Source organism: Hetaerina americana, unplaced genomic scaffold, assembly GCF_022747635.1.
Source record: "Hetaerina americana unplaced genomic scaffold, ioHetAmer1.1.p SCAF_5, whole genome shotgun sequence".
NCBI lineage: Eukaryota > Metazoa > Arthropoda > Insecta > Odonata > Calopterygidae > Hetaerina > Hetaerina americana.
This window is the reverse complement of record NW_027287095.1, coordinates 82,868,093-82,894,796: the sequence shown is the minus strand read 5'-3', so window position 1 is coordinate 82,894,796 and position 26,704 is coordinate 82,868,093. Positions and strand designations below refer to the sequence as shown.

At 37.7% G+C, this 26,704-nt stretch overlaps 1 protein-coding gene across 1 annotated transcript in view; it reads right to left on the bottom strand.

Moving 5' to 3' along the window:
• The window catches only part of LOC139694129 (neuropilin and tolloid-like protein 2), a gene marked incomplete at its 5' end in the record, with an annotated part of 437,533 nt that overhangs the window by 49,890 nt on the left and 360,939 nt on the right, over positions 1-26,704 (bottom strand). Inside the window, 4 exons of the mRNA XM_071592560.1 lie at positions 8,761-8,870; positions 10,932-11,175; positions 13,181-13,338; positions 18,160-18,420. Of these exons, the coding sequence (XP_071448661.1) occupies positions 8,761-8,870; positions 10,932-11,175; positions 13,181-13,338; positions 18,160-18,420 (773 nt within the window). The remainder of the gene's footprint in view (positions 1-8,760; positions 8,871-10,931; positions 11,176-13,180; positions 13,339-18,159; positions 18,421-26,704) is intronic.

The following is a 26,704-nucleotide window of genomic DNA, read 5'->3' as shown; positions in this document are numbered from 1 at the left end:
CCTTATACAAATTATAACTTTAGACCTCCTAGTCTTACCAGTCTATCACCTGTGATGGTCACAGTTGTCATGATATACAGATATACTATTGACCAAACGATAGATTAACAAGAAATACAGAAAAATAATTTTAAATAAGCCGCTTACCATACTGAAAAACAGCGTTTTGAATATTTTTTATGAATAGTAATTAAATAAATAACTTGGCAACATTGGAATTGTTGGGCAAATACTAATAACGGGAAAAATCAATAAGCAATATTATTATTGTTATTCAGTAATCTACCGCTTGAGGCAGGTTTTGGATGGACAAAATAACCAAATAAATATTTTGTGACTCCTAACAAAACAAAATCCAGCTACCTAATCTACATCAGGTCCATCTTCATCTCTGAGTACTTCCTTCCTCCCTTCACCCCGTCCAATATCCCTATCCTGTTCCAGCCTTTTCCTCGTTTGCCTAACATTCTCCCCTCCATTACAATCTTCAACATCCCTCTGCCGATCAATACGCCCCTCATCCATTTTTCCTGCCTCCATAGGATTTCTCCCTACAAACCCCTCTTTTCGCCCACCATACCAAGTACTTCCTCATTTGTTTTCTTCTCGGTCCATTTCCCCTTCTCCATTCTTCTCCACACCCACATTTCAAAAGCTACGTCTACGTCTATCCTCTTGCTTCAATGACTACATTTCCGCGCCATACATTGCTACGCTCCATATCAAAGTTTTTACGAGTCTTTTCTAAATATCCTTACTCAACGTCCCTGTCATCAAATCCCTCATCCTTTTGAAAGCCTCTTTGCCTAGCGCAATTCTTCTCCTTACGTCCCTACTACTTTGACCATGTCGGTCCAAAACACTTCCGAGATACGTTAACTATTCTACCTGCTCTATTTTGTCCCCTCCTATTTTAATATTTAGCTTAGCCTTTTTATTTCTGAACAATCGCATAACCTTTGTTTTATTAATATTGATTCTCATTCCATACCTGTCGCACTGAATTTTCAATTCACTCAGCAATGCTTGCAACCCTTGGCTGACTGACAAACTAAAGCTTGGTCATCAGCGAACCTAACTGATTTTACGAATTCCCCGCCCACTTTCATTCCTTCCTCCAGTTCTTCCCATGCCTCTTTAATCATTTCCTCCACATATATGTTGAACAGCACCCACGACAATGGGCAACACTGCCTTACAACTCTTCCTAACACTGCCCATCCGGACTCTCTGTTTCCCACTTGTATCTGAGCAGTCTGAGACATGTACAGATTGCGGATTAGCCTCCTTTCCCTCCAATCTATTCCTATTTTCTGCAAAATACTCATTAGTTTTTCCCAATTCATTCTATCGAACGCCTTTTCGTGTTCTACAAAACAGGCAAATACGTCCTGATTGTATCCTACATTCCTCTCGATTACCGATCTTATTAAAGCAATGGCATCGCGCGTCCCTCTTCATTTCCTTAATTCCAAAATAATTATCCCCCAAGTAATCATTTGCCTTCCTCTCCATCCTTTTGTTGATGATCCGGAGAACATCGTTGGCTGCGTGGGAAATCAAATTTTTGTTCTGTAGTTCTCACATGATGTAGCCTTTACTTTTTTCGGAATAGGAACTAACACAAAGTATTCCGGTCGGATTCCTTCCTGACAGATGTTACGAATCAATGCATATTATCTCTTCCTACCACATTTTCCTAAATCTTTAAGTAGTTCCATAGGAATGTTGTCTACCCCCACGGCCTTATTTAGTTTCATCTCTCTTAATGCCCTTTCTATCTCATCGTCGAGTATGCCTGGACGTAAGCTATCGTTCTCTACGTTATGTTCTTTTCATACGTCTTACCTTGTTGGCCTTAGTTCTTAACCATACAGTTCTATATATTACTTCCACCTCTCTTGGATCTTTTCTGTGTCAACTACCATCTTACCATACATATCTCTAACTGCTAGCACAGATCTTCCCTTTTTACTTCCCGGTTGCGATTTAACCTTGCTGTATAGCGCACCAATTTCACTCTTACAGGAGTTTCACTAAATAACTTTGCAGTTTCCACATAAAATAACTGATTTATTTTCAGAAAATAAATCAGTTATTTTATGTGGAAACTACAAAGTTATTTAGTGAAACTCCTGTTCGCAATGGATTTCCACAAAGTCTCGGCCTCAACCATCAATCAATTTCACTCTTCTTCAGCAAACTTTCCATATCCTCGTACTATGTCTTCCACCATTCTACTTTTTCTTTATTTGTCACCCATCTCAATATATTATTTAAATCTTTGTGCTTTCTTCTGCCTAACTCTGTGCTTACACTCTTCTATTTTCTTCCCTCATCTATCTATCTAATCTTCTTAACCGTAATCTATTGTTTCCTTGTCCTTTTCCCATTAACGGTTCCTATAATTTCATTGGCGGCTGATAAATTTACTCATAAATATAAATTTCAGATGCATTCAAACATATATTCTAATACAAAATGCTTAAAACACGGAAGACTCACTGAAGAGGTTTCTCACATTGCAAGGATTCAAACAACTCGGCGGTCAGAAGTCTCTCCAACTGTTGAAAGCGGCACGACCCCTGATACTTGTAAATACTAAAGTTACAATCCTTTTAAATGTGCCCTCTGCGCATTAACAAGGGTCGTTTTTTATTATACTTAGTGTCGCAGCTCTGCAGCGTGTATACGCTTTTACTTACACGAGTATATTTTTACATTTCACTAGCACAATCACCTCCATTGGTGGGAAAAGAAATTTCTCGATATAGATGGTGGTCGCATCACTGACATATCCAAAACCTTCAGTTTCATGACTTTTCATTTGCGACCACATTTTAACACTGAATGCATTTCAAGGCCTGACAATTACTTGTAGTAAACATTAAGAAAACCAAATATCTGGTAGAAGGATGAGATGGAAAAGATATTAAGCTGCTATCAAGGGTGCCAAACAGTTTTAATTTAGGCTCCATTATTCACAAATGAGCAAGATGCTTGAATGATGAAGTAGAATACAGAGTAATTTAGGCTCGGGTAATTTAGGCTCTTAGAGTAGTTTAGGCTCTAGGAAATTGTGTATTTGATTCTACTTAGCAGACTTAAATTTGAGAAGATAAATTAGATAATCCTACAAACAATAAAAAAGAGCACACCGACTTTTTGTGACAAAGAGCTGCACTTTCAGTCAGCTCCTGAAAAATATAATACCGGCTGTGGAGATGGACGGGATACTGAGCCAGAATACCCGATTTAGAAAGGAAAAGAATGAAGATATTAGGCATACAATGGACATGAAAGGATTCGTGGCATAAAGAATAGAGTGACGAGTTCACCGGTGAATGGTGATATTTAAAAATTAGACGATGTAATATGACCAGGAGCTATGTTAAATTAGTTACCGGTATCAAAGCTATCAACACTAGCTTTTCCTCCACATTTACTGACGTGCGGTGCTTGCATCAGCTCCAAAATAGAAAATATTATATATCTCTCCATTTAACCGTGGGCCATCAAACTTTCTGATAGAGTTTATTAGACAATTTAAATAAGTATCACCAGTAGGATATAATTTCTATAACTAGAACAAGAGTAAATTGTTAATAATAAGTAAAAGTACTGTGTATACATATGAAAAAAATATTTTTTTAACGGTTCCACTACTTTCTCTAATCAGAGTGAAAACTATATGCGCGCTGAGTAAAGAGGTGAAAAAGGTAACTTTGAACGCTAAATCTTAAGCAATATTAAATAAGTCAAATGAGTCACTGCAATCGATAGTTACGCGCAAATATGCACGCAATGTTTTCGCTGAAAGGTTTTAATCCCTATGTTGATAAATTTCGATTAATTAAAATATAAAGAACGACAAAGTGGGGACGTAATTGACATCTCTACGCCAAATACGAGTTGATACACGCACGGTCTACGATTCGAACTCGTTATAAATTAACCAAAGCATGTTATTAATTTGATGTTAATGTAAAAAAATATTCTCCGGTGACATTTAATGAGCGCCATCATGTTAATAGGATTTGCCTGAAGTTCCTCATAATTGTATTAGTGAATAAGATAAAATTATTTAACCATTAAGCTTGAAATTAGCTCTCAGTAATGAGTTGCTAATTGATAAAACACATTACCTAATATATTGGCCCAATTGAGAGACAATTGGACTATATACCGTGCACTTCACTTTCTCTGCAAGTTGAAACGGCGATAAAAACCATAATGACTGGCTGAGCGGATACTTGGGTGGCACAAGGAGATGTGGACGCGACCTCCAAAAATAAATGGAACCCAGAAAATGCACTCTCTCGTTGTTCGAAATTTGTTGAACAGTAAATTCAATAAAATAAACTATCAACTTTCCTATTGGGAATTTGAAGGGGCTTTTGACAAGTGTGAGGTTGCGGTTTTGTTGGCAGAGTAGATTTCCCGAGTGACAACGGTGGCGTTAAAGCAGATAGACCACCAACGGTTTACCGCCCACGGCGAAATTTTTGCCGGGGCGATTCTTTAAAACGCGCTCTTGGCCTTTTTTTAAGGAGAGGTTCCCATTACTGCTGCCATTTGCCCACTAAGCGGGAAAGAAGCCAAGCGAAAGATTTGCAGGTCTACAGGAGACGCTTGATAATGACTTCCCTATATTTCTAAGAATTTCTGGATAACAATTATTCACACGTTAGTGATAACCCTTGACTTTTTTTATCAATTTGCAAATGAATGGCCGAAACATCAACGAATGTACAAAAATTGGAGTGAATACGGAAACCAGTATCGCTATTTCACAATCTACCGAAAAATCTAAAGAAACTAAGAGAAGGATTTTTTTCATAATACAATTTGGGAAGCAGAACAAAATAAATCAAATTAAGTCTGCAAGTTAAAGGTACACTATTGGATTGTGTACTGTCGTTAAAAACTGAGTTATTATTCAATAAAGTTTGATTTTAATGGCTTGAGGAGGATGATGAAATACGCAAAGGCCGTGAAATAATTTTTGAAATAATATTCCCCCAAAAAGTGAAATGCTAAACATCACACAGTATTGACAATTAGGCGTTTGGGTAAAAAAATCATTATGATTTAGAAAATTCTAAGTGCCATGCAGGAATCATAATTAAGAAGACAATGCTGTAATTATGGCAATTTTGTTTGGTGCTTGCTCGTTTCAATGCAACATACCATCTTATTTGGCAAATGGTTGAAGTTTGAGGATGCTGGGCATTAGATTTTATGATGTATTTCCATTAAACTCCATTAACTATAAAATTAAGTGATGTTCTTTATTGATGTCTTTGCCTAGTATAATATAGTAGTAGTTTTAGGTGAGGCGACCGACAGATAAGGCCATTTGCCATTAAGGATGGATGGGAAAGGAAGAAAGAAACCCGGCATCGGTATTAGCCTACTTTGATCGAAAGGCTCCAAGGGACCCACAGTTTATCCGCGTCCCATCCGACGGACGTGATTAAGACACCACTGGAATATTACTGTTATTCCCAGAATTTGAACCCGGGGCCTCTCGGTGGGAAGCCAATACGTTAGCCAAAACACCTACCCAATCTCCCAGGCATAATACCTTAGTATGACAAGAGATATGATGGATATAAGGTCTATTATGTATATCAATACAAGCATATAATTAACTTTTCAACTAAAAACAGTGTAATATTACCACGGATATCAATTGGTAATTTCAATCATTTTGTGATCTGATCAACGAAACAATAGTTAATATCACAGAGCTATAACAAACCCCTAACCTTTCCAGCCACGAACAAAGAGAAAAAGTATTGAAAACGAGAAATTCTGAAATAAAGCCTTTAACGCTGGTCAAAATTCCATACTTGATAAGAGGTAGAGCGTTCATATTGATTTCGCCGAGAAAAGTTGTTCCCATCAATTGTTCCCGACACATTAATACAAGAAAAATATCATAGCACGGTCACATATATTACTCATAATGTTTTGCCTTACCATTATTTTTTCCTCTTATGTCGATTTTAATAATATTTTAAAACTATTTTTCTAATTGTGGGGCGGTAGCTCGATGGTAAAGGAGAGCATTTTGCTGCTGAAAAAAGGGTTACGGAGTCAAATTCCGGGTAATACCTATGGTATTATTGCATTAAAAATCCAATCACAGGGTGTTTACAGTATCTGGACCTTCATTACTTCATAAACTAGGCACAAAAACTTTACAGAAGTCTTGAGGGATAGTTTTTGCCTTGCATTCGCATCCATAGATTCAAATCACCGGTTTGACTATTTTAGATTCGGATGACAATGTTCCCAATCATCACTCTGCTACGACTGCTGCTGTCAACTACGAACACTCTACGACGCAGGCTTTAAGTTTTATAACTTTTCTCTCATTTGCAGGAAACTTACACCTTATGTTCAACGTGACGTTCCTGATGATATTCGGTAAAATGGCACGTTGCGGTGACTTACAAAGTGCACTTACAAATTTTAGCAATGAGAGAGATTGACCCCTTTTCTTGAATGGCGTCAGGGGAGCGGAAACGTGCGGGACTACATTAGGGATAGATGTTAGAAAGGGGTTCTGAAATGAATTACTTTTTTGGACGCCATGGGAAGAGAACGAGATCCTTTTTGCAACTGACTACGCCACGGGCCTTGCAACACACCGCAACGTCGTCTGGAAACCACGGGAGTCCCACGCACGCCTTTCGAAAGCGTACGTGACGTAACTCCTATGATTCCAAGGAGAGTAGAGGACGGATCCTTTTGACGAATCTCAGTTTAGGAGTTCCAGAAGTGGTGAAGACTTCACGGTAGTGTTTAACTCTTTTCTTTTCACGATGCGGGGAAATATAAAAGAAAAATATGTGCGCATCCGTCCTTACACGCGTGATTTCTCAGCGGAGGGTAGTGGATGTAATTCGAAGGGAAAATGCCAGGATATGTACAATAAAATATTTTCAAAAAGTTATCTTGAAAGGTGGAAAGATAGAAACCAAAGATAGAATTGAAACCCTGAAACTGTAAATTTAAAACCTAGACGAAGAAAACCGGCTCAAACGTTCGTTGATATACTCTTTTTGTTTGAAAGAATGATGTGAATAAATGCAGAGCACATGGATTGGAAATGATCCGCTAACCTCTTGTAAGCCCTAATTTTCCAGATAGTTTGGATTGGCTGGCTGAATTACATTATTGGAATAAAATATAAATTTTAATATGGAATAATTTGAATGGTGCTTCAATCTAAATAGATGGCAGATTTTTAAATTGCGAGTAGGTTAACACGGCGTTGATTTAAGGCCATTAACAACGAACAAAGCTCACTCATTAACCAATGGTATTGAAAAGAAGAAGATTTGGGAAAAAGGGTTCCCAATAATTTACTTAGGGCATCTCGCCATCAGGATACATTCGCCGATTAAAATATAAAGGGCTGATATTGCCCATCATTTCTCAAGACCTCGCTGCGGGCTTAAACCGATCAGGGTAGGGTCGGTAACGAGATCCGTAGGCTTTAATTTTCCTACGTCCGCGGGAATATTCAAAGAATTTCGGGATAGCTTTACAAATTTAAAGCCATAAGGAAGCAGTAAATTGAGGTAAAATGATTAACACGAGTTCAAATGACTAAACTTCGGTTTAGGCACGCAAAAAGGAAGCCAGAGTCCTCCTGCCGAAGACTCCACGCTCTTTCGGATCTTACGAGTGAATTTCGAAGAAAATCTTCCGCACTTATCCATAAACATATTCCTCCATCCCTGACAAAATCGCCAATCACAAAAAAACCGAACGAAATACTTTTTTCCTTGTAGTCTTTTCAATTTAAAAACGACAGCCCCTGAAACGAATGAAGCAAGCCATGCAATTAGATTGAATCACTTGGAAAAGGAATTCTGCACTACAGAAAAGGAAAACATCGCGAGAAACCCTTAAGGAAAATAAAAAGCAAATAGATTACATACGAATTCAAAAACAACTAATTTTATGAGGTACAATGGAGGGATATAATTACAGGGAAGCGTCAAAGGGAACCAAGGAATAGGTAGCCCGAATTACACGGGATGCTTACAAGAGGAGATAGAAAGACGAGAGAAAACTAACATTGGACTGTCGAGGAATTTATTCACCAAATATTCGGACACAAGGAGATTGTCCGAAGAGTTTACGACCTCAACATGACGATGTCACCACTCTTCAACGTAAGGTGAGAAATATAATTCCGCATACGTTGAAAGGGACTCACCAAACTTTTAGCCATTTCCAACACTATGTTACTGTTTGACAATCGTTTGAGTGAGTCGTTTTGAGGGTTTTTGTGAAAATGTAAAAAAATGAGTTTCAAGCAGTCCTTAAATATATATTTTTGAAAAGCAATCCACCTTCGCAAAACATATACGAGATGGACCCCTGTGTACGAAGACTCTACAGCACCATTTTCGACCGCGAAATTTTGGCAGTTGAATTTAAACGTAGCCGTAACCGCTTGGCCCTTGTAAAAAGATTACTGACAATTGACATAATCAAATATATTAATTAAACCTATCCACTGATATTAAATATCCATAAAGACCGTCATATAGAAGTATTTCTGACTTAATTAAAGATGATCGAAAATGATCAAACACAGATTCATGGTCTAAAGGCTTTAAAAGACGGCGGAAACTCTGTCCGCGGCTCTGTGTAAATTTGGCCATCATTCTTGAGAGCGATAGCTCGGGGGAGTCGAATGGGAAGTTGACCGTCAGCCCCGGTGCGTGTACTCACGGTGCATTCGTCCTCGTCCCATCGGAATCGGCAGTTGATTCTCCCGTTGCAGCGCAGTGCACCGGAGATGCAGGTGGCGTCCTCACAATCGTACTCGTCCGGGTCACAGCCTGGACGCGCCCACGGGAAGGTCGGAGGCCCAGTCAGGAGAAGAGGTGGAGGTCGCGGGTGGAGAGAGGGAAAGAAGACAAACATCCAGTCAAGATTCGTCTTCGTGAGTACCCTTTGAAGCAATGGTGATTACATTGGAGTTGATCAGTATAGGAGCCCACTTGGAACTTTCAAGTGGGATGTACTCAATCTTGTAAAGGTTCACCATCGACTACCAGCGTGATCGATACACGAATCGAGCAGCCGATGTCATAATCGCAATTCGAGAGAATAGGAGTCTTCCAATCATATTTTTCATGATGCATTAGTGATTGACAATAAATGAACAATCGTTTAAGATGAGACAGAAAACGAATCTCGTTTTCTTACAAAAACATGCAAATTATTAATTCATACCGGTATATCTTGAAAGTTTGATTATTTACTGAGCCGGATTCAGCGGTTCTACCACTGCAACTGATTTTTAGATCTCACGAGTTGAGTTGATTTTTAATTTGAGTGAATAAAATTCTATCATTAGCGATTCAACTCTTGAGTACATCCGAGGGATAATGAGATGGCGAGAAAAATAATAAGCTCCAAATTTACGGCTCCGTTCTTGGAAAGTAAGTTAGCAGAAAGAAAAGGGAGCTGTCGTCAATTCTCGACCGAAACATTTGCAGTACCTAAGATTACTCTGGGCTCACATACTCTCAATTGTTATGGTGATTCTCGAAAAAAATCACATATATTAGTTTAAAACAACTTAAAGATTTAAAAATTGATTTGAAGGTGTAGAAATTCTTACATAAATTTGATAATTCGGTTTACTGACAAAATTCTAGTCGATAAAGTAGAATTAAATCATCATTTCCAGAATATATTTTTCTCGGTTCTGACGCTCCAAGTCGGGAGGAATTAAACCATTATCAAGCTATAAAGGTTAGGTGTGAAATAGCTCCTTCTTACCGGAAGTTTGTATAAAATTCATGGTAAATAATAAAAGTTTCAAAAAATCCAACCATATAAACTACGACTTGGACGCGACGTAAGGGTTTCAACGTTCCAATCACCCCTACAAAGATGGATTGTTTTGTCGATCGCCATTGTGCAGATAGACCTAAGAGAAGGATTAAGAATCAAGATGGCCCACGCAACACATTTACTTATAGAAAAGGCTGTAAAGGCGTAGAGTTAGAGGTTAAAGAGGTAGTCACTAATGCAAGAGTATAACTGAATATAAAGATGGTTTAACGTATAGCGACCTGATACACCTGGTAAAGAAACTAATGTCGATCAATCATTTTATTCTACAGAAAAAATAATTAGAAGACCACTTCAATATGAAGCAATGTTATGGGACCATGAAGAGCCCAAATTCAATACATCAGTTTAAAATTATTACAATAATAATAATGATTAACATGAATATCATCTGAAACGTATCTTTGTTGAAATAATTGAAAAAACAAAATTAAACTAAAAGGAAAATAATAACATTTTCCTCTATATAATATTTTCCGGATACCTTTCTGTGTACTGACCATTTCTTTGAAGGCTTCGCTTTTAAAGTTTCGCTTTTCTCACTGAGAACGTTGTCAGTAGCCTATTGAAGATTTCATTTAATTTATCGCCCCAATACTTCTGTGAATCTCTCTGAGACAGCTGTCCACATAGAGATTAAAACTTGTTGATAGAGAGGCTATCGCTATAGCCAAGTGAACATTTGATTTTAATAGAGATTGATAACTATTGTCTGAGATCAGAACAGAAAATCCAACAGCCATCAATGAGTAATGACGCAGCGCTTTATGTTCAAAATAATTTTAAATATGGCCAACAATGGTCAACTGCTCTCTCAGCAAAACAGCCAGAAGGGCGACAAATAAAATCAACTCTTTGGTCAGCTCCTGGCGCCGTCCTCAACAGGAAGAGCGAAAACTTTAGTCTATTGAGAATAATTACAGCATTCAGAAGGATACCTAGAAAGAATTACAAAGCAGAAACACTAATAGTGGCGAAAACATTCAGCCAATGATCAAATGAGAATATTTCTTGCAACCGCATCGCTTTCCACTCACTTTGACGCGGGAGTTTATCCCGGTAGGCAGTGTAGAGTGCCTCGAAGGTTGAGTTGACGGCTTTGGCCTCCGTGAAGAAGTGCACGTGTAGGACGTTGGTCCGCGACACGACCGAGTCCGCGATTGAGCCGCAGAAGTTCTTGATGCGGTGCGGCAGGTCAGTCCTCTCGGCGAAGATGTCCACGTAGTTGGAGTCGCAGTCGTTGGGATTCTCCAGCTTGAACTTTTGGAAGGCGAGCATGATCTGGCGGAGAGGGAAAAGGGAAAAAAATGTTAGCAGACCGCGAGGATGAATAAAACTACACCCGATGCCACAGACAATCGATTGAATTCCTGAAATTCAGCAAACTCTCGGTCGCCGCTCATACAAATATCAGCGGGCAACACAACCGGGCCGATGCAACATCCGTCGAAGGAATTCGATTTGCGGTCAAATCGTTCTGGTTCACGTAGCGACGTTAAATTTCAGTAATCAAGCGAAACTGGAGTACTTGGTGACGATACAGCAAGCAACCACCCGGCGAAGCAGCGAAATAATACTACAGGTATTATTTCGCTGTCTAAATACCTCAATTTTTTATAAGGATAAAAATTTCGAATTAAAATTAGCTGATGAACAGCAATTTAAGTTTGCATAAAATAAGTAACATGGCAAGCAATTAAACAGATGTGATTGCAATATTTATTTCGGAAAATTTAATATACGATTCCACGTCTAACCTTTCTTGGTAAACGAAAAAATAAAAATATATATGGATTACACTTGGGTGATTTCGACAGAATTAAGAAAAAACCTTGGTTTCATTCAATAGTTACCAGGGCGGGATAGTGAAAAAGAGATAAAAGTTATTTTGCCCAGTTGAGAATTAGAAAATGATAGGCGTAAGATTTTTGTAGTTGTATTCATACGACAGTGTTCAGTTGCCATATTTTTTTAATTTTCAACAGAGACAAACGTAAAAATACATAAAAAAACAGATTCCTCCGGTAGCAGTGACAATACCACATTATGAATTATATGCCCTTAGGAAAATACCAGTGTTTTCTACTTTAAATACCAATCTTTATTAAACGGTTATTAATGAAAGGTTATGGTAAAACGGGCGGAAAAGGTATCAAAATGCCTCATTTCACCCAGTCATGATTTATAAATTGAAACAATCCAATTTTATTTGCCCCATTTCCGATAGATATCTTAATTTGCCGATACAAGTTGAGCCAATTATGCTTGATTCTGGATTTGGGCAGTAAAATCGCACTCTTAAATTTTGTCCTGTATTGGTTATCGCGAGTCTTCTCTAATGATTTACAGTGTATGAATTGATTCATAATTTTGGAAGTTTTCATAATGCCAAAAAAGTACTAAACGAATTGAGCTTCTACACTGTTAAAACGGTAATATTTTGTTTTCAATGGGACAATTGACGAGAGCTCTGTATATAACTACGACATATTGTTAGAAGTAGAGTATATGATTATTACGTTAAACATGGAGCTTTTTCAAAATTCATTTTTAATTTTTAAAATTTCTTTAGATTATGAATTAATGAACACATTTAATTACAATAATAATGTTTGAATTTTACCATTCTTATCTTGCGCAAACCCAAATTTGATCTCTTCAAAGAGAATTTTTCAATAACAAATTATGCACACATATTAAACAAACTTGGCTAAAATACGTACGCACTTTTTTAGTTCAAAATAATCTTATTATTATGTACTTATTTTATTTATTGCAATATTAAATAATTATATTATGCGTATATATATTATACTATGACATGTTGGCTGATTTTTCATATTTATGTTGACATTTGAGCTTCGATAGTTGTAAGAAATTATTTGCCCTGCATTGTTGACTTGAAATATAATCAATTGAGAAATGGCTGTAGCTCAATAACTGAACGTGCCGTATTTGGCAGCAAATGCGTGGAAAAGGATATATAGCTAGCAGGAATTTACATAAAACTTATCGTTTTTCTGAAATGCGGAAAAACATCTGGCTGGAGTTTACACTTGACCTTAATGTCTTGGGAACATGCATCTATTCACCACAAGATACATGCGTCCTTGGGAGATATGGCGGGGGCATCAAGGGAGAAAGAATCTGGGATACGAAGGGGAAATCGTGTTGGGGGAGGAACTTTCAAAGTGCCCCCAAGTTCAAGAGTTCGCCAATGGCCTCGGTGAGTCAATGGGAGTGTCTGTTGCTCCATTCCCGTGTCGCCCGCGGATCTCGTCCTTACCCTCCATCCGGCCTTGACCCTGATGACCCACATGCAGTCGAGGTCTATGCCATGATCCACCGTGGTGCGGATCCTCTCTGGACTGATGTCTGACTTGTTGATGAAGCCCTCGTCTCCGCTCACCTCGAAGTAGCACATTTCCACGGGCACATTAGGCACTGGAATCAAGAGAAAACGGCAATAAAGTGGCGTGTCTCGAGGCGTTTTAGATTCGGGTTGAAAACCTAGAACTCGAGTCGATTGGTTGATAGAGCGTTTTTATGTTTATCAAAATTATAAAAGATAAGCAACTGTTACCCATACATAAACAACAGAGCTTTAAGGTTTTTTTTACATATTTCCGTCCCTCAAAGAGAAAAAAACTGACATATTGTCCCCATACATTTCCATCCTATGTCATACTCGTTTTGAAAAATCGTTTTCCATTCTTTCATTCATTTTATTTCGTTGAGAAATGAATTACGTTAACAATCATCCCCGAGTTTTGATTGATCTTAATTTTACACCATCCATTTTGCTTTACATTTATACCATGTATGACGAGAGGAACGACAATGACGGTTACCACTCTAAAGTTAAACCATGAGGTCAATTAAAATGACGATGATAATAACCAGGAGACGAATATCAAACGTGAAACTTGAGTAATTGACGATTACACATCAAAATCTCAATGTCAAAATGTCAAAAGCCGTATAGGAATAGTTAAAGAGAAAATGTCAAAAAAGAAATGAAATACAGACTAGATGGTTAGGAACATAGATGAGAGAAGGAAATGGGTGAATAAAGTGATTTGGAAGAAACGAAACAGAAAATAATAATTTGAAGCGGTAAACTAATGGGGAGAAAGAAGTCTGGTTGAAGACGCAGTGCAAGGAAATGGAGAGTGCAGGAGGGAAGGGCGTAATGAGTATCCCCTACAGGAAGCTGTATTCATCAACAGGAAGTAAGGTGTGAAATCTGAGCACTATATTAGTGATACGTCTGAAAAACTATTAATGGAGCCAGGAGATACTCAACAGAGATGGAAAGAATACAGAGAAAAGCTCTTTGGTGAAGACATTAGGCCAGCAAAGTTAGATATAGGAGGAGAATAGGACATAGCTGACGATAAGTTAAGTCTTTTTTCCAGCATACTTGATGGTGAGATAGAAAGAGCTTAAAGGGCATTGAAATCAAATAAGGCGCACGGGTGGATTATAATCCCGAGGAACTAATTCAGGGTATGAGAAAACTTGGAAGGAAGAATTTCCATGGGCTAGTTCATAGCGTTTATGAAAGAAGAAATTGGTCGGAAGTTTCGTCAGATCAATGTTAATTCTAATCCCATAAATGAGAAAGGTATCTAGCCATATTTGAGGACTATTAAACGGTAAGGTTGATTTTAGACGCAACTAAATCGGTACTTTGGATCACGAATAAAAGGCTGGATAGGAGTGAAAATGATTACCTAGGGGATGATCAGTTAAGGTTAAGGAAGGATGGACCAATAGAAAGAATGACATCTTTAATATAAAAAAGCGTAATAAAACAATCTAAGAAATTCAAAAGGATACGGAAAAGGTGGACTCGAAGCAATCCAATCAGCGATAAAATTTTGAAGACTGGTGAGAGGGGAGAAAGTCAGGGAGACGGCAAAGTGGGGGAGGAATATGATAGGCATGCCGGATGGAATTAAGGAAGGTAGAATACATACGAAATTGAAGCACAGTATAGTTTTAATGTGGGCTTTCAGTTTGTCTGGTTAGGCGATGCAAAGAGTTTTATCAGACGTGTTAGTTTTTGACCATCCTAAACCAAGCCTAAACAGTAGAATATAAATTATTAATTTATGAGTAGGGAAAATGTGCGACAAAAAATATAAAAAAAACTGATTGAAAGAATAATTCCTGACGTTTTAAATTCTGGCCAAGCCATAGTTAATTCCTGGAAAATGATTGGTCATTGTTAATGATTTGTTATTAATGACTTGATTCACTGACTCATATACAATGGCATATAAAGCTGGGTAAATAAAGTGATAACGCCTTTTATTAGGAAAGACCGTCATGGCTTTAGGCTACATCTAGTGAAAGTTGTATATTTCCGAAATGTAAGTTATTTATTCCATTTTTGTAGTTCTGTAAAAAAATTGAAATTTAATGTGAGGTTAAGCTAAGTTCGTGCGAAGGAAAAAAGGGTTGTTGAGCAAATCAAGGTATTTCTGTCAATGTTTCCTTCTGTGAAGGTAACAGCTTTTATTGGACATTACAAGTCGAAACTTCTTTCAAATGACCTCGCTCTATGTTAACTGATTAGCGACTGGGGTCAGCAGGTAGTAAAAGTAGTAACAAGAATTCTTTCGTCAAACGTTAGCTCCAGGGATTTATCCGTGGTACCCACAAAAGGTTTCAATTAAAGAATCGTAAATATGTAAATACAGAGAAATTTGCGGATTCAATTTATTTTTTATCAAGTTAACGTGATCGCTGATCCGTTTGCAATATGTAGACATATTTTCAAGATTTTTTTGCCAACTAATTAAAATTAAGGTACCACCGAAACCTTAGATAGTTTGGTTTATTGAACCAAAGAAAAAGAGTAAAATTACGGCATGTGGAATCCGTTAACATCTTTAAGGCCAACTATTACGCAAAAAAATGTAATACATTGATTTTGACTGTAATTGTGGGTCACTCCGGGCAAAATTGAGCCCATATCCTATACCACTACTTCTTTCGGAAAGGTCTTGGTTTTACCTCAAAGGTCCTTTCGTTTTGCGACATAAAATTATAGGGTGCGACAGAAGTAGGACCTTTCCATCTTCATACCGCGGCAGCTAGAAAATAGTCACAAGCAGCTCGAAAGCCATCGAAAAACAAAGGAATTTTGAATAATAACGAGAAAAGATGCAGAAGAATTCATGAAACTCTTTCAGTTGATTGACCTGAAAAATCTCCTGCTGAAGGAACGCAAAATTAGCGATAATTGATGTCAAAAAGAGATTGAGAAAGCATACAAAAATCATTAGTGACCGGGAGGGTAGTTTTATTAATTTTTTAACCAAATATGGATTTTGGGATATCGTGGAATTCGCAGTTTCTTGGAGTAATCTCCATATTTCATTGATAAAAAGAGCTTGCTTACGTGTGCTCGGTCTTGTGAATGAAAGTCAAAATTGCCAGTGAAACTTGAAATATCACCCATTTTCGTTTTCAATTGGAATTAATTTTGAAAAGACAATTCCCACCAGTATGCGGTTTCCATGAGAGGGCCTTCTACAGGGTTCGTCCGGAAAATAAGTGTACTGAGCTCAGGAAAAAAAATTTATTACACTTTTACATATCTTAAGCTAATATTCCACAAAATAGGACCCTTGTGAGTCGATACACTTGTTCCAGCGGCGTTCCCATTCCTGGAACGCTCCCGCGAAGGCATCATCGGGAACCTCTCGAAGACTCGTCGTCGACCTCTTCTCTGCCCTCCACGAACATCTTGTGCCACCGAAAGATCATGTTTCTGGACATGGCTGACTCCCCGTAAGCCTGGTTAATCATACCGACAGTTTCGGTAGACGATTTCCCAAGCTTTACCGCAAATTTGATGGAATAACGCTGCTCCAAAAACTTCGGCATCGCGTTCCGTGACGTGGGTCGAGCGTGGAGGTTCGCGTTAACAGAGCTCCTCACTACACCACAGCTCAGAGCCGACTGCCTTTTTCAGCGTCGCTTGCCAACATACCCCCCTCCAATCGCAGCCCGTCAGAGCGGTGCTGGGCGCGCCTGGAGCGGCGCGCCCAACCCAGGCGTCAGTACACTTATTTTCCGGACGAACCCTGTATCTCAGGACGGGATGGTTCGAGGGATCGGTTCTTACATAATACGTAATAGACATATTCAGTTTTTTTATTCCGTCATCCCCTCTCCTGGAGCCGTAGGACATCAAACCCACACCCCTTATTTCTAATTATCTATTCTATCACTAATATCGAACAGGTACCTTTTTCTTAAAATTAGAATAAAAAAATGCATTTACACACATACTATATTTGGCTGAAGCGTATTTCACTGCGATTAGTTTTTACTGAAATATGTCGCTTACCTATTTTGCTGAAAAGGTTCACTCTGAGTATTATAATGCAGCTAACACTTTAAAAACATTTCATTCAAGGATGTAAAATGCATCTTACGCATTGATGATTTTATTAGGCTGATAAATGCTAAAAATAATTTAGACACGATCGTTCAGTTATTGAGAATTTACTCTGAGTCTTCTTTGATGATCAAGTATTATTTATAATACTTTCTTCTGAAGCAATAAATAATTTCAACTGTAAACCTTTCGTTCACAGGACTACTACCCTAAAACAAGTAGTTTCCTTGGCAATATCAAATATCCCTCCCAGATAAGGGCAACGAACCAGAAATCGTTTACTCTTACGGCAACTAATCGTTGAATCACCCTCCCCAGCAACCTAAGACGTGCATAAACTATAAACTGAATTAAATCTGTATATTCCGAGTATCTCCGTTCGATATTAAACTAAGTATTCCGAATTATTGCAATTATTTCACAAGAACACATAATATATATTGCATATTTATTTTGCTATTTTATTTTGTTATAACTACCGCATGATATTGCATGTCTCACGTGTACTTCATAAGAAAAATTAGGAAATTAAGATTTAATTGTTAACTTTGAGCACATTTTGTAATAAATATTTCCGCTACGACGAAGCATGTTATTTATATTGTGTATAATGCTGTTCTTAGAGGGTTCTGCCACAGAACATTCATAAATATTATTATGTTTATAATATTCTCCCTTAAACTAAACTTTACTTTTTCCATGGGTGCACCTAACGAATTGGCAAACCTCTGCTTTCCCCAAGAGCCTGCCTTAATTAAAGGACATCCTCCCCCAACCAGTCTTCCATGATCGTTTGCAGAGCCGGAATGGAAGGCGTAAGAACGACGCTGGGTAGGCAGTGGACTCACCGGAGGTGGGCTTCGGAATGGACGTGTACACCGCCCGGAATCCCCCGTACTCGGCGCTCTCATCGGAGTGGAATCGCAGCCAGAGGTAGCGGCCCGAGGAGGTGAGCATGGGAGGGAAGTTGTGGCCGCAGAAGAGACCGAGCAGCGTGGAGAAGCCGTGGGCGCCGTCTCTCACCTCCAGGTGGTCGAAGCGGCAGTCGTCGCTCGGCTCCAGGTGGAACTCATCCCGGAAATCCAGTCGGAGGAGGTAACCCGGATCAGCTGAGGACGGGGAAGAGCAGGGGAGCAAAATATTAAAGATAGGCAACTCATTAGAGGAAAACTTGACAAAACATTTGTCTTCCGCATTCCTAAGAGCCATCTTTAAATGATGATCGCGACAGGTGGTGAAAATTAAACGGAAAGGTAAAATAATAATGGGATAAGTAGAAAAAATGACAGACAAAAGAATAAAAACTACGTACATTGAATGAGATTCAGATAAACTGGGCAAAACGTCAGGCAATCGTGGAATATTCACAAGGAAAATTGAAAAAATAACATAGAAAATCCTCGAATTACCTAAATAATAGGTTTATTAAAACATGTGTTCATGTAAAAATTACAAATCTCGTAATCTCATGTGCGAATGAAATAGGATGAGCCAAAAAAACACGCTAGAATAAATTGCCTTAAGCTCAGAAGAGATTTTAAGTTATTTCTTGCGGATTCAATGAGGTCATACTTGGAAACCAATTTTTTTAAGTTGATTGTAAAAAATTAAAAGAATATAAAAACAATGATTTATCATATCTTAAACCATAATTGAAAATTCCTATTGTAAACCACATCCATCAGGTGAACAAAATGTACAATTTCAATTCAATTTATGTGTAAAAATGGAATTTATGTTGCCCAAACCCGTATCTTAAAAGAGATTTGGGTACTAAAGTAAAATAGCTGACATATAGTCAATTTATTAGACAGTACGGTAATGTCCAGTAAAGACTTTCACCAAAGTGCTAAAAAATAGATGTAATCGGATTAATTCTACGCTGGGGGGTTTTAATTCATCTCGCTAATCCTTATGCTCGCCAGAATGCTTTTTTATCAATTAGCATTTTTTTTTCAAAGTTGGGAAAACAAAGAAACACGAGCACAGTGATCCTCAAGGAGAAAATTATATTCTCATAAAAAATCTGCACTTGTGGCGCCAAAAAAATAATACAAGAAGCAATATATATTGAGTCAACGTTCCAACGTAGAATTAAATGTTATCCCTTTTAATTCAGAAACGAGGCTTCACTAGCAAGAAATAGTCCGAAATGGAAAATAAAGCCAACGTGTCAAGGTAAACTCTACCGTTAGGTAAAGGGGAAAACAGAGCTAAGAGTTTATGCACCAAAAATATACTCCATCCAAAACATTCAAGCTTCTTGCGCATCCAGTTTATTTGCACCTTTCGCTAATATTGAAAATGCGTATTTGCATGCGTTTGCGCCAAGTACAACATTTAATATTTGTACGCCCGAAATTTATAATAATTATTTGTATAAACATTGAAAATCTTTCAGCACAGAATATTTCGTGAAATTAATCATGAAAAAATATATGTAATCTGAGTTAGCCACTATGGAGAACAAAAAAAGAGAAAGACATATTCAAAAGAGATATTGCTTTGATAAATGGAGAAGGTAATTAATAATTTATTTCGCCATCAAAAGCATGCTACACTTAAATATTTATCCCGAATTCAACACAGACGTACTATTACTGAAAATACGCAATGGTTGGTGTTTCTTTCAATTAGCAAGAGAATAATACCTTGATGAAAATAAGCTCCAGCTACAGTATATTCAACTTGATCTTTAAATAATGACCGAATGATTTATCTGCGAAATACTTAAAATTTGAACACCTGGTTGGACATTCATATTTCTCGTATAAATTCAAAATTTTTGGCTGAGATTTTCCTTTCCAATTATTTTATAATTCAAGCAACCAGACACGGTCAAGAAATATAGGATTCTCCCATTACTTTCTCCTATGTGAGACTAAAAAAATAATGAAATTGATTTGAAGTTGCAATTTCAAATTCAAATTTTCTAAAAGAGCCAATAATGAACAGAATAATGTATAATTTGCGCTTTTCTCAAGCGTTGGCGAATAACATCCTTGATGTTCTTCTGCTTAAAATGTTGAATTAACGTTCACAAAAAAGTAAATAAAGTTAACCGCCTTAAAATATTTTGGCACCTGTATTCGGAAACAAGAGTTTAAACAACACACTCCGTATGAACAGTCAATGCGAAGAATAAACCTCAACGATGGACGGTAAATAAAGGTCAATTTGTTTATCGAATCTTATCAAAATCCAACTTATCTACTGAAGCTGAAGTACCAGCATAATTGTATATTACATTTTTCGGCTCTTGGCATTAAAAATGCTCACTTATGGGCATTCAAAACCAATATTTAATAGTCTAACGGGATCATCATAAAAATACGAAATACTTAGATCTCGAGTTATTCAAAATTCCAGGAATACTTGATTTCTACGATGTCAAGTATTTAGGCCTAATATTTTAATTTTTTTCTCAATACTGCCAAATGGAAGAGCCAGAGATTTGGACTAGAACTAAATGGAAACTGTTTAACGATTGAAATTGAAAATTTCCAACGGTGCCCTCCCTGAATTTTCTGGTTTTGGTGGAGCTTTGCGCTCAAGAGAAATATAGGACGCGGGTTGGCAAAGCGAATGAGGAGGGACCAGATCTCCAGCCTCAGATTGAACCGTGCATTAGAAGAGAAAAGTTTGAAATCTTTTAGGCCATGGATTAGTCTTCGGCTCTTTCTACTCGTAAAAACCACTATAAATTACCTGTGCATGTGCACAGCACCCCGAAGACCACCTCAAAGTATCGTGGCTGAGGAAGTTAGAGCACTTTCCTTTTAAATAGTAGGCAAGAAAGCTGTAAAGGCGAGATATAAAAACACTTGTATTTCAATATGATAATGTTCTCTCCTGGTTTGTGCAGTGGTCGCGAATTGTGTCGAGGTCGAAGACCCCGGTGGCGGCGGGGTCGCGAGTTCGATTCCCGCCTGGGTGATTTTCCCTCCATCTAAGGCTTGAGTGTTTGTAAATGTGACCATTGTTATCATTGTTAATAGATCGATGTAAAGGCCAAAATGTGCTGTTTTCGGACTAATACTGAATAAATAAAAATAAATAAATAAAAGGTGGAAGCAAAACATTGGGTTAACGAATTATTATTAAAGGAGATCTGGTATTTCCTTTAAAGACATTTTCTGTTCCGCCAATTCGTTTTAAGAGATTTTTTTCTATTATATCTCTTTAGGTTACAAGTACAATCGTGAGATTTACCCGATATAAATGAATTACACCCTTGCATTGAGCACGGTTCATCATTTGAGTGGCGTTGTTTTCTCAGATCAACATTCTCAAGGTTAATAATGATTGGATGACAATTTGTGTATTTTCTGCGGAGTTTTTAAGAACTGGGAGTTCATCTGTTTTATTTTCCAGAGTTGAAGAACCAGATAACGCCCAATCACTCGTAATGTGCCCGGCTGCTTGATGTGGAATTTCATAATCTGATCTGGCCAAAAAGTATGAATCTTCACCGATGGTTGGAAATACTAGAATCAGAGGATATTGATATGCTTCCTAATTTGCTGCCATACTTTGGCTGTCACCAATAGCTTTTTCCATACAAAGGAACAATTCAAATTCACAATTCATAAGTAGAAGAAAATGTTTGTAGAACCCACTCCCAAAAATCTTCCGATTGGAATACATTTTGAAAATAATTAATAACACTTCAATTATGCGATGCCATTCTTGTAGGGAATCATGTGCCACACAAAAGCGGTGTAAAATAATTGCATATAATATATTAAACATTACTTTGACGTGTTTGACGTTTGAACCAGGAGTATCAATGATAAACTTATTATGGTGGACACCAACTCGATAATCGATAAAATTTAGATTAAATAATATGAGTTCTCCCATTCTTAATTAAAATGCTAAATATGAAACAAAAAATATAAAAGTTTTCACGCAACCCCTCCAACTATGTGGTAAACACAAACATTCACGTATTTATACGCAAACACATAGAAAGAAGTCCAAAAAATCGTCCAAACATTATTATGGGACTAGAAAAAGTGCATTTCCGGTGAAGTTTCACATCCAGTTTATTATGAAAACAATATTTTATCTATTATGAGTTTGGGTTCGTGAAAACACTAACTCCGATAGCATTGGACGCTATTGGAAATGGTGTTAAAAAAGAAAGAAAAGTTATTTTTATTTTCGTACCAGGATCACTTGATCGGGCGCCATTATATGACACCTTCTCTAGCCTACTTCCTCTTCGACTGGCGATGACAGCTCTTTGCAGGGACTGAAGCCATTCTACCGTGCCGATGGCACTCACTATCAATCCTACTTCTCTCGTCGTACGTTGCGAGATTCTCCGTGCAATCGCTCCTGAATGGCAAAGTAACAAGACCCAGATTCCTTGGTTCCCCATAGAGTTCCGCGTCATAACAGTACAAACACCCACATTGACGTGCGGTAGAAAATGCGAGGATGCTGGCCTATATTTTGTTAAATGTTGTAAAGATAAATCTGAATCCTTCGGAAGAGGAACAGCTGGCGACAGACGGCCTTACTCATTTCTTCTTGGTACTGTTACCATCGGGTAATACATATATATGTATACATAAATCTATATCTATATATTTATGTATTTATATATACTATTTTTTATTAAATCTTATTTATAGAAATATACACACATACTTTTACTTAGTAGTACTTCATATATACGAGTATATGTATGGTTACCAAATACTACTAAGTATAGGTATATATATTTCAAGTACATATACATTTTTTTTATAAATAAGTACTTGAAAAATATTAAAGTTAAAAAATAATAGTTTGCATTGAAAACCCAAGGTTTACTTAGGCTAAGACGTACAAGTGTAACTAAAACATTGAAACAGAAGTGATTGTTAGTCATTACTTTCACATTAAATGTAATTATAATGGTCTTCATGGAGAACCGAATATTTGGTAGGTTGTACCCAATTTTTGTTCAATATCATATACTTGAAATATTATATTAGAGCAAACAATTAAGCCTTCTACAGGGTCGCACCCAAAAGTGGTAGGACTGATTTTCTCTGGCGCGAACGGAGCGGTGGAGGGGGGTCTGCCTGGCAGGGTAAGGTGGAGGGGGCTCTTAGCAACAGAACGACACCAACCTCAGTCGCCTGCGGGCTGTCGTTCAGTGAGGACACTGTTTTTAGTGAAGCAAGTTTTTTGTCCGCGTCGAAAAACAAAATGAATCTGAATTTAGAGCAACGTTATTCCGTGAAGTTTTGTGCGAATTTCGGGAAGACGGCAACTGAGACCCTCTATATGATCAAGTAGGCTTATGGGAACACTGCCTTAAGCCGTTCCACAGTATTTGAGTGGCACAAGTTGTTTAAAGAGGGTAGGGAGCTCGTTGAAGACGACCATCGCTCCGGACGGCCGTCGACGGCAAGAGCCGACACGAATGTGGACACTACTTTGAGGACACGGCACACGGAGTGAGGACACTGCTGAACACAGACCGACGCTTAACCAGTGAAGAAATTGCAGACCAGTTGGGTCTGTCTGCATCCAACGTCCAACGCATTATTTCACAGGATTTGGCCATGCGCAAGGTGTGCGCCAAGATGGTGCCGAAAATTCTGAGTGCCGACCAACAGGCAACGGCCAAATACGGCGTTGCCACGTTGCCGCACCCGCCCTATTCTCCCGATCTGGCACCACCGGACTTCTTCTTCTTCCCCCTGATGAAAAGACAGCTCAAGGGATGACGTTTGAAACGATAAAGGCCGTTCAAGAGGCTTCGACGAGGGTCATCAATGGCATCCCCAAAGAAAATTTCCAGTGGGCGAACGGGGAATGGGAGCAACGCTATACCAAGTGTGTAGCAGCTCAAGGAGCATACTTAGAAGATTATTAAGTCGATGTAAGTATATCGTCAATAAAATTCTTGTAAAAAAATCAATCCTACCACTTTTGGGTGCGACCCTGTATTTTAAATACCGCTTGATAAGGCTAAGTATAATATGTACAGTCAAACAGTCAGTGAAATAGTCAATGTGATAGTCAAATCGCTCAGACAAATTTAAACCCGCTCTTCATCTCCACTAATGCCCATTTGAAACATAATATATTCATAAAAATTATCTAATTCACTAGTTTAAGACCTCAAGAGAGATCGTGCAAAGTCTCGAAATCCATTTACGTTACATTAAAAAACTGTCGGTAAATAGAATAGAATAAGTAAATAGAATAGTAATAGATTAAAGTCGAGGTGTAATGAAAAATTTACCATTTGAAGTTGTCCTGGGAATGGAGCCCGGCGTCTTTCATAAAAATCAATCCCTCCTATCTGTTTCCTTTTATATCATAGAACGAAAATCTCAATTACAAATAGCGCTCCTGGTAGAAATGAAGCTCTTGGAATATTATACCCCAGTTATGAATACGTTTTCTTTCGCAACCTCTCGGCAGAACAGTTAAACAGTAGACAATTAAAACAGTTGAAATTAAACGATAAACGTAGACGATGTAAAATATTTTACGGCGTCTGCTGGTCGTTAAATTTAAAAGAAGTAGATGTAAATAATACCCTTTACGGGTAAATTTAAATTCCTTTGGGCTTATACTCACTCGCAAACAAACTCTCTTTAATTACAGTTTGTAACTGAATTGGCTAATGCTAGGTTTAAGTTGCATTGATAGTTAGACAATTATCTATCTGTATAACTATATGAAATCAAGATATGTTTTCTCATTTACATGAAATATTAACGCACATATGATGAGCTGAAAAGTATTTCATACGTGGATTCCTTAAGGAAATGGTTTATGAGAGGCTAATCGTCCATTTTTGCTTGAATCTGAAGATGAATACCAAGACCACGGGATACGCAAATTTTAGCATAAACCTGAATGCAAGCGAAGTCAAAAAGATCATTGAATTTTGTAAAACACAAATATGAAAAATTCGCCATTACTTCGTGAAATAATTTTCATCCTACATGAAAACGGAAAAGGCCGATCTAAAGGAAACAAAATTGATTAATCTCGGGCAAAAGACACTTCAGAACTTTACTATTTGCTTTAGTGCACACAAATGATAGAAGGCTTCTTCTTGGCTCAGTGATGTGATGCCCAACGCTACTATGCTGTGCTACCCATGACGATCATATTTTTCCATTTATCTGGTTAAACAATGTGGCGAAGAATATGCCCTTCAATTATGAACACTTCCATTTCCTACCCTTTGCTCGAGCATAAACAGAAATAAAACGAATTAATTCCAGGCATTTTCTTAGTCTTCTGATTTCTACTTTTTACTTGTTTTAGACATTAAATGTTCTTTCAAATACTACCTGTATACTCTAACATTACTTTATGATTAGTTCAAATGATTTTCTGTGATTAATCTTTATTTTTTCATTGGAATTACAATCATATCATTATCAGATTTAGTTGGGATCGATGCTCTATCAATCTGTATTTTAATAATGCAGAGACCATAAGTAATCTGAAAAGAATTCGTGAAGTAATTAATGCAGGACATTTTTCAATTCATTGAGAGTTGAAATAATAGTGTCGTGTTGTAATACCATTCGAAATTTATTCGAAAGGGGTAACAACATTTTATATGAATACGTAGTATACCAGAAAATGGAGATGTGACAATATTCAGATAGCCTTGAATCAGAAAAAAATATCAATCGGATTCTTTCAAATCTCCCGCCTTGTCTCTCAAACGTGCGAACGCCTCTCAATTAACAGCAATTAGAGTTATCTTGCGCGACCATTAGTAGATTTCACGACGCAAACCGTCAAAATGGCGCATCAGACAAGTAAATTTCCTAGTCTCAATCTGTCAGCGCATTAATGAAGGCACATTACTCATCCGTATATTAAGCGCCCCCTTCCATTCACCTATCTCACCTCGAGCGTCGTAATAATAAGCATAGACGTCTCTCGCGCCGTCACTTTCCTTTATCTCCCTACCTCACTGCTTCTCTCGCAAATCGACGCCATCTCTCGTTCCCCGTTCCATTCAACACCCACAAAGTCCACACATTTATCATCCATCATTTCACACCTTCGAAGCACAAGAAACAGAGGGGAAATAATTGTAAAAGGAAGAAAACTAATTAAATCTACTGTTCAAAGAAGTGAAAGGCGTTGAAATTCTTCACACAACAGTAAAACCATAGAAAAATAAAATGCCTTGATCTTTTAGTTGCCAATAGTTAACAGAAAGCTTTGTATCTGCAAATATAAATTTCATCAATTTTACTTGAATTGAAAATACAGAAATTTGCCACAAATGAACATTTTGCAAAATAGTCATCGCTGAATAGCGAGGTGCTTACCAGCTTTCATTTTAGGTACATCGAAATCAAATGACGCTCTCTCGTAGGAAGAAGTACCGGAAAATCCTCCTCCATT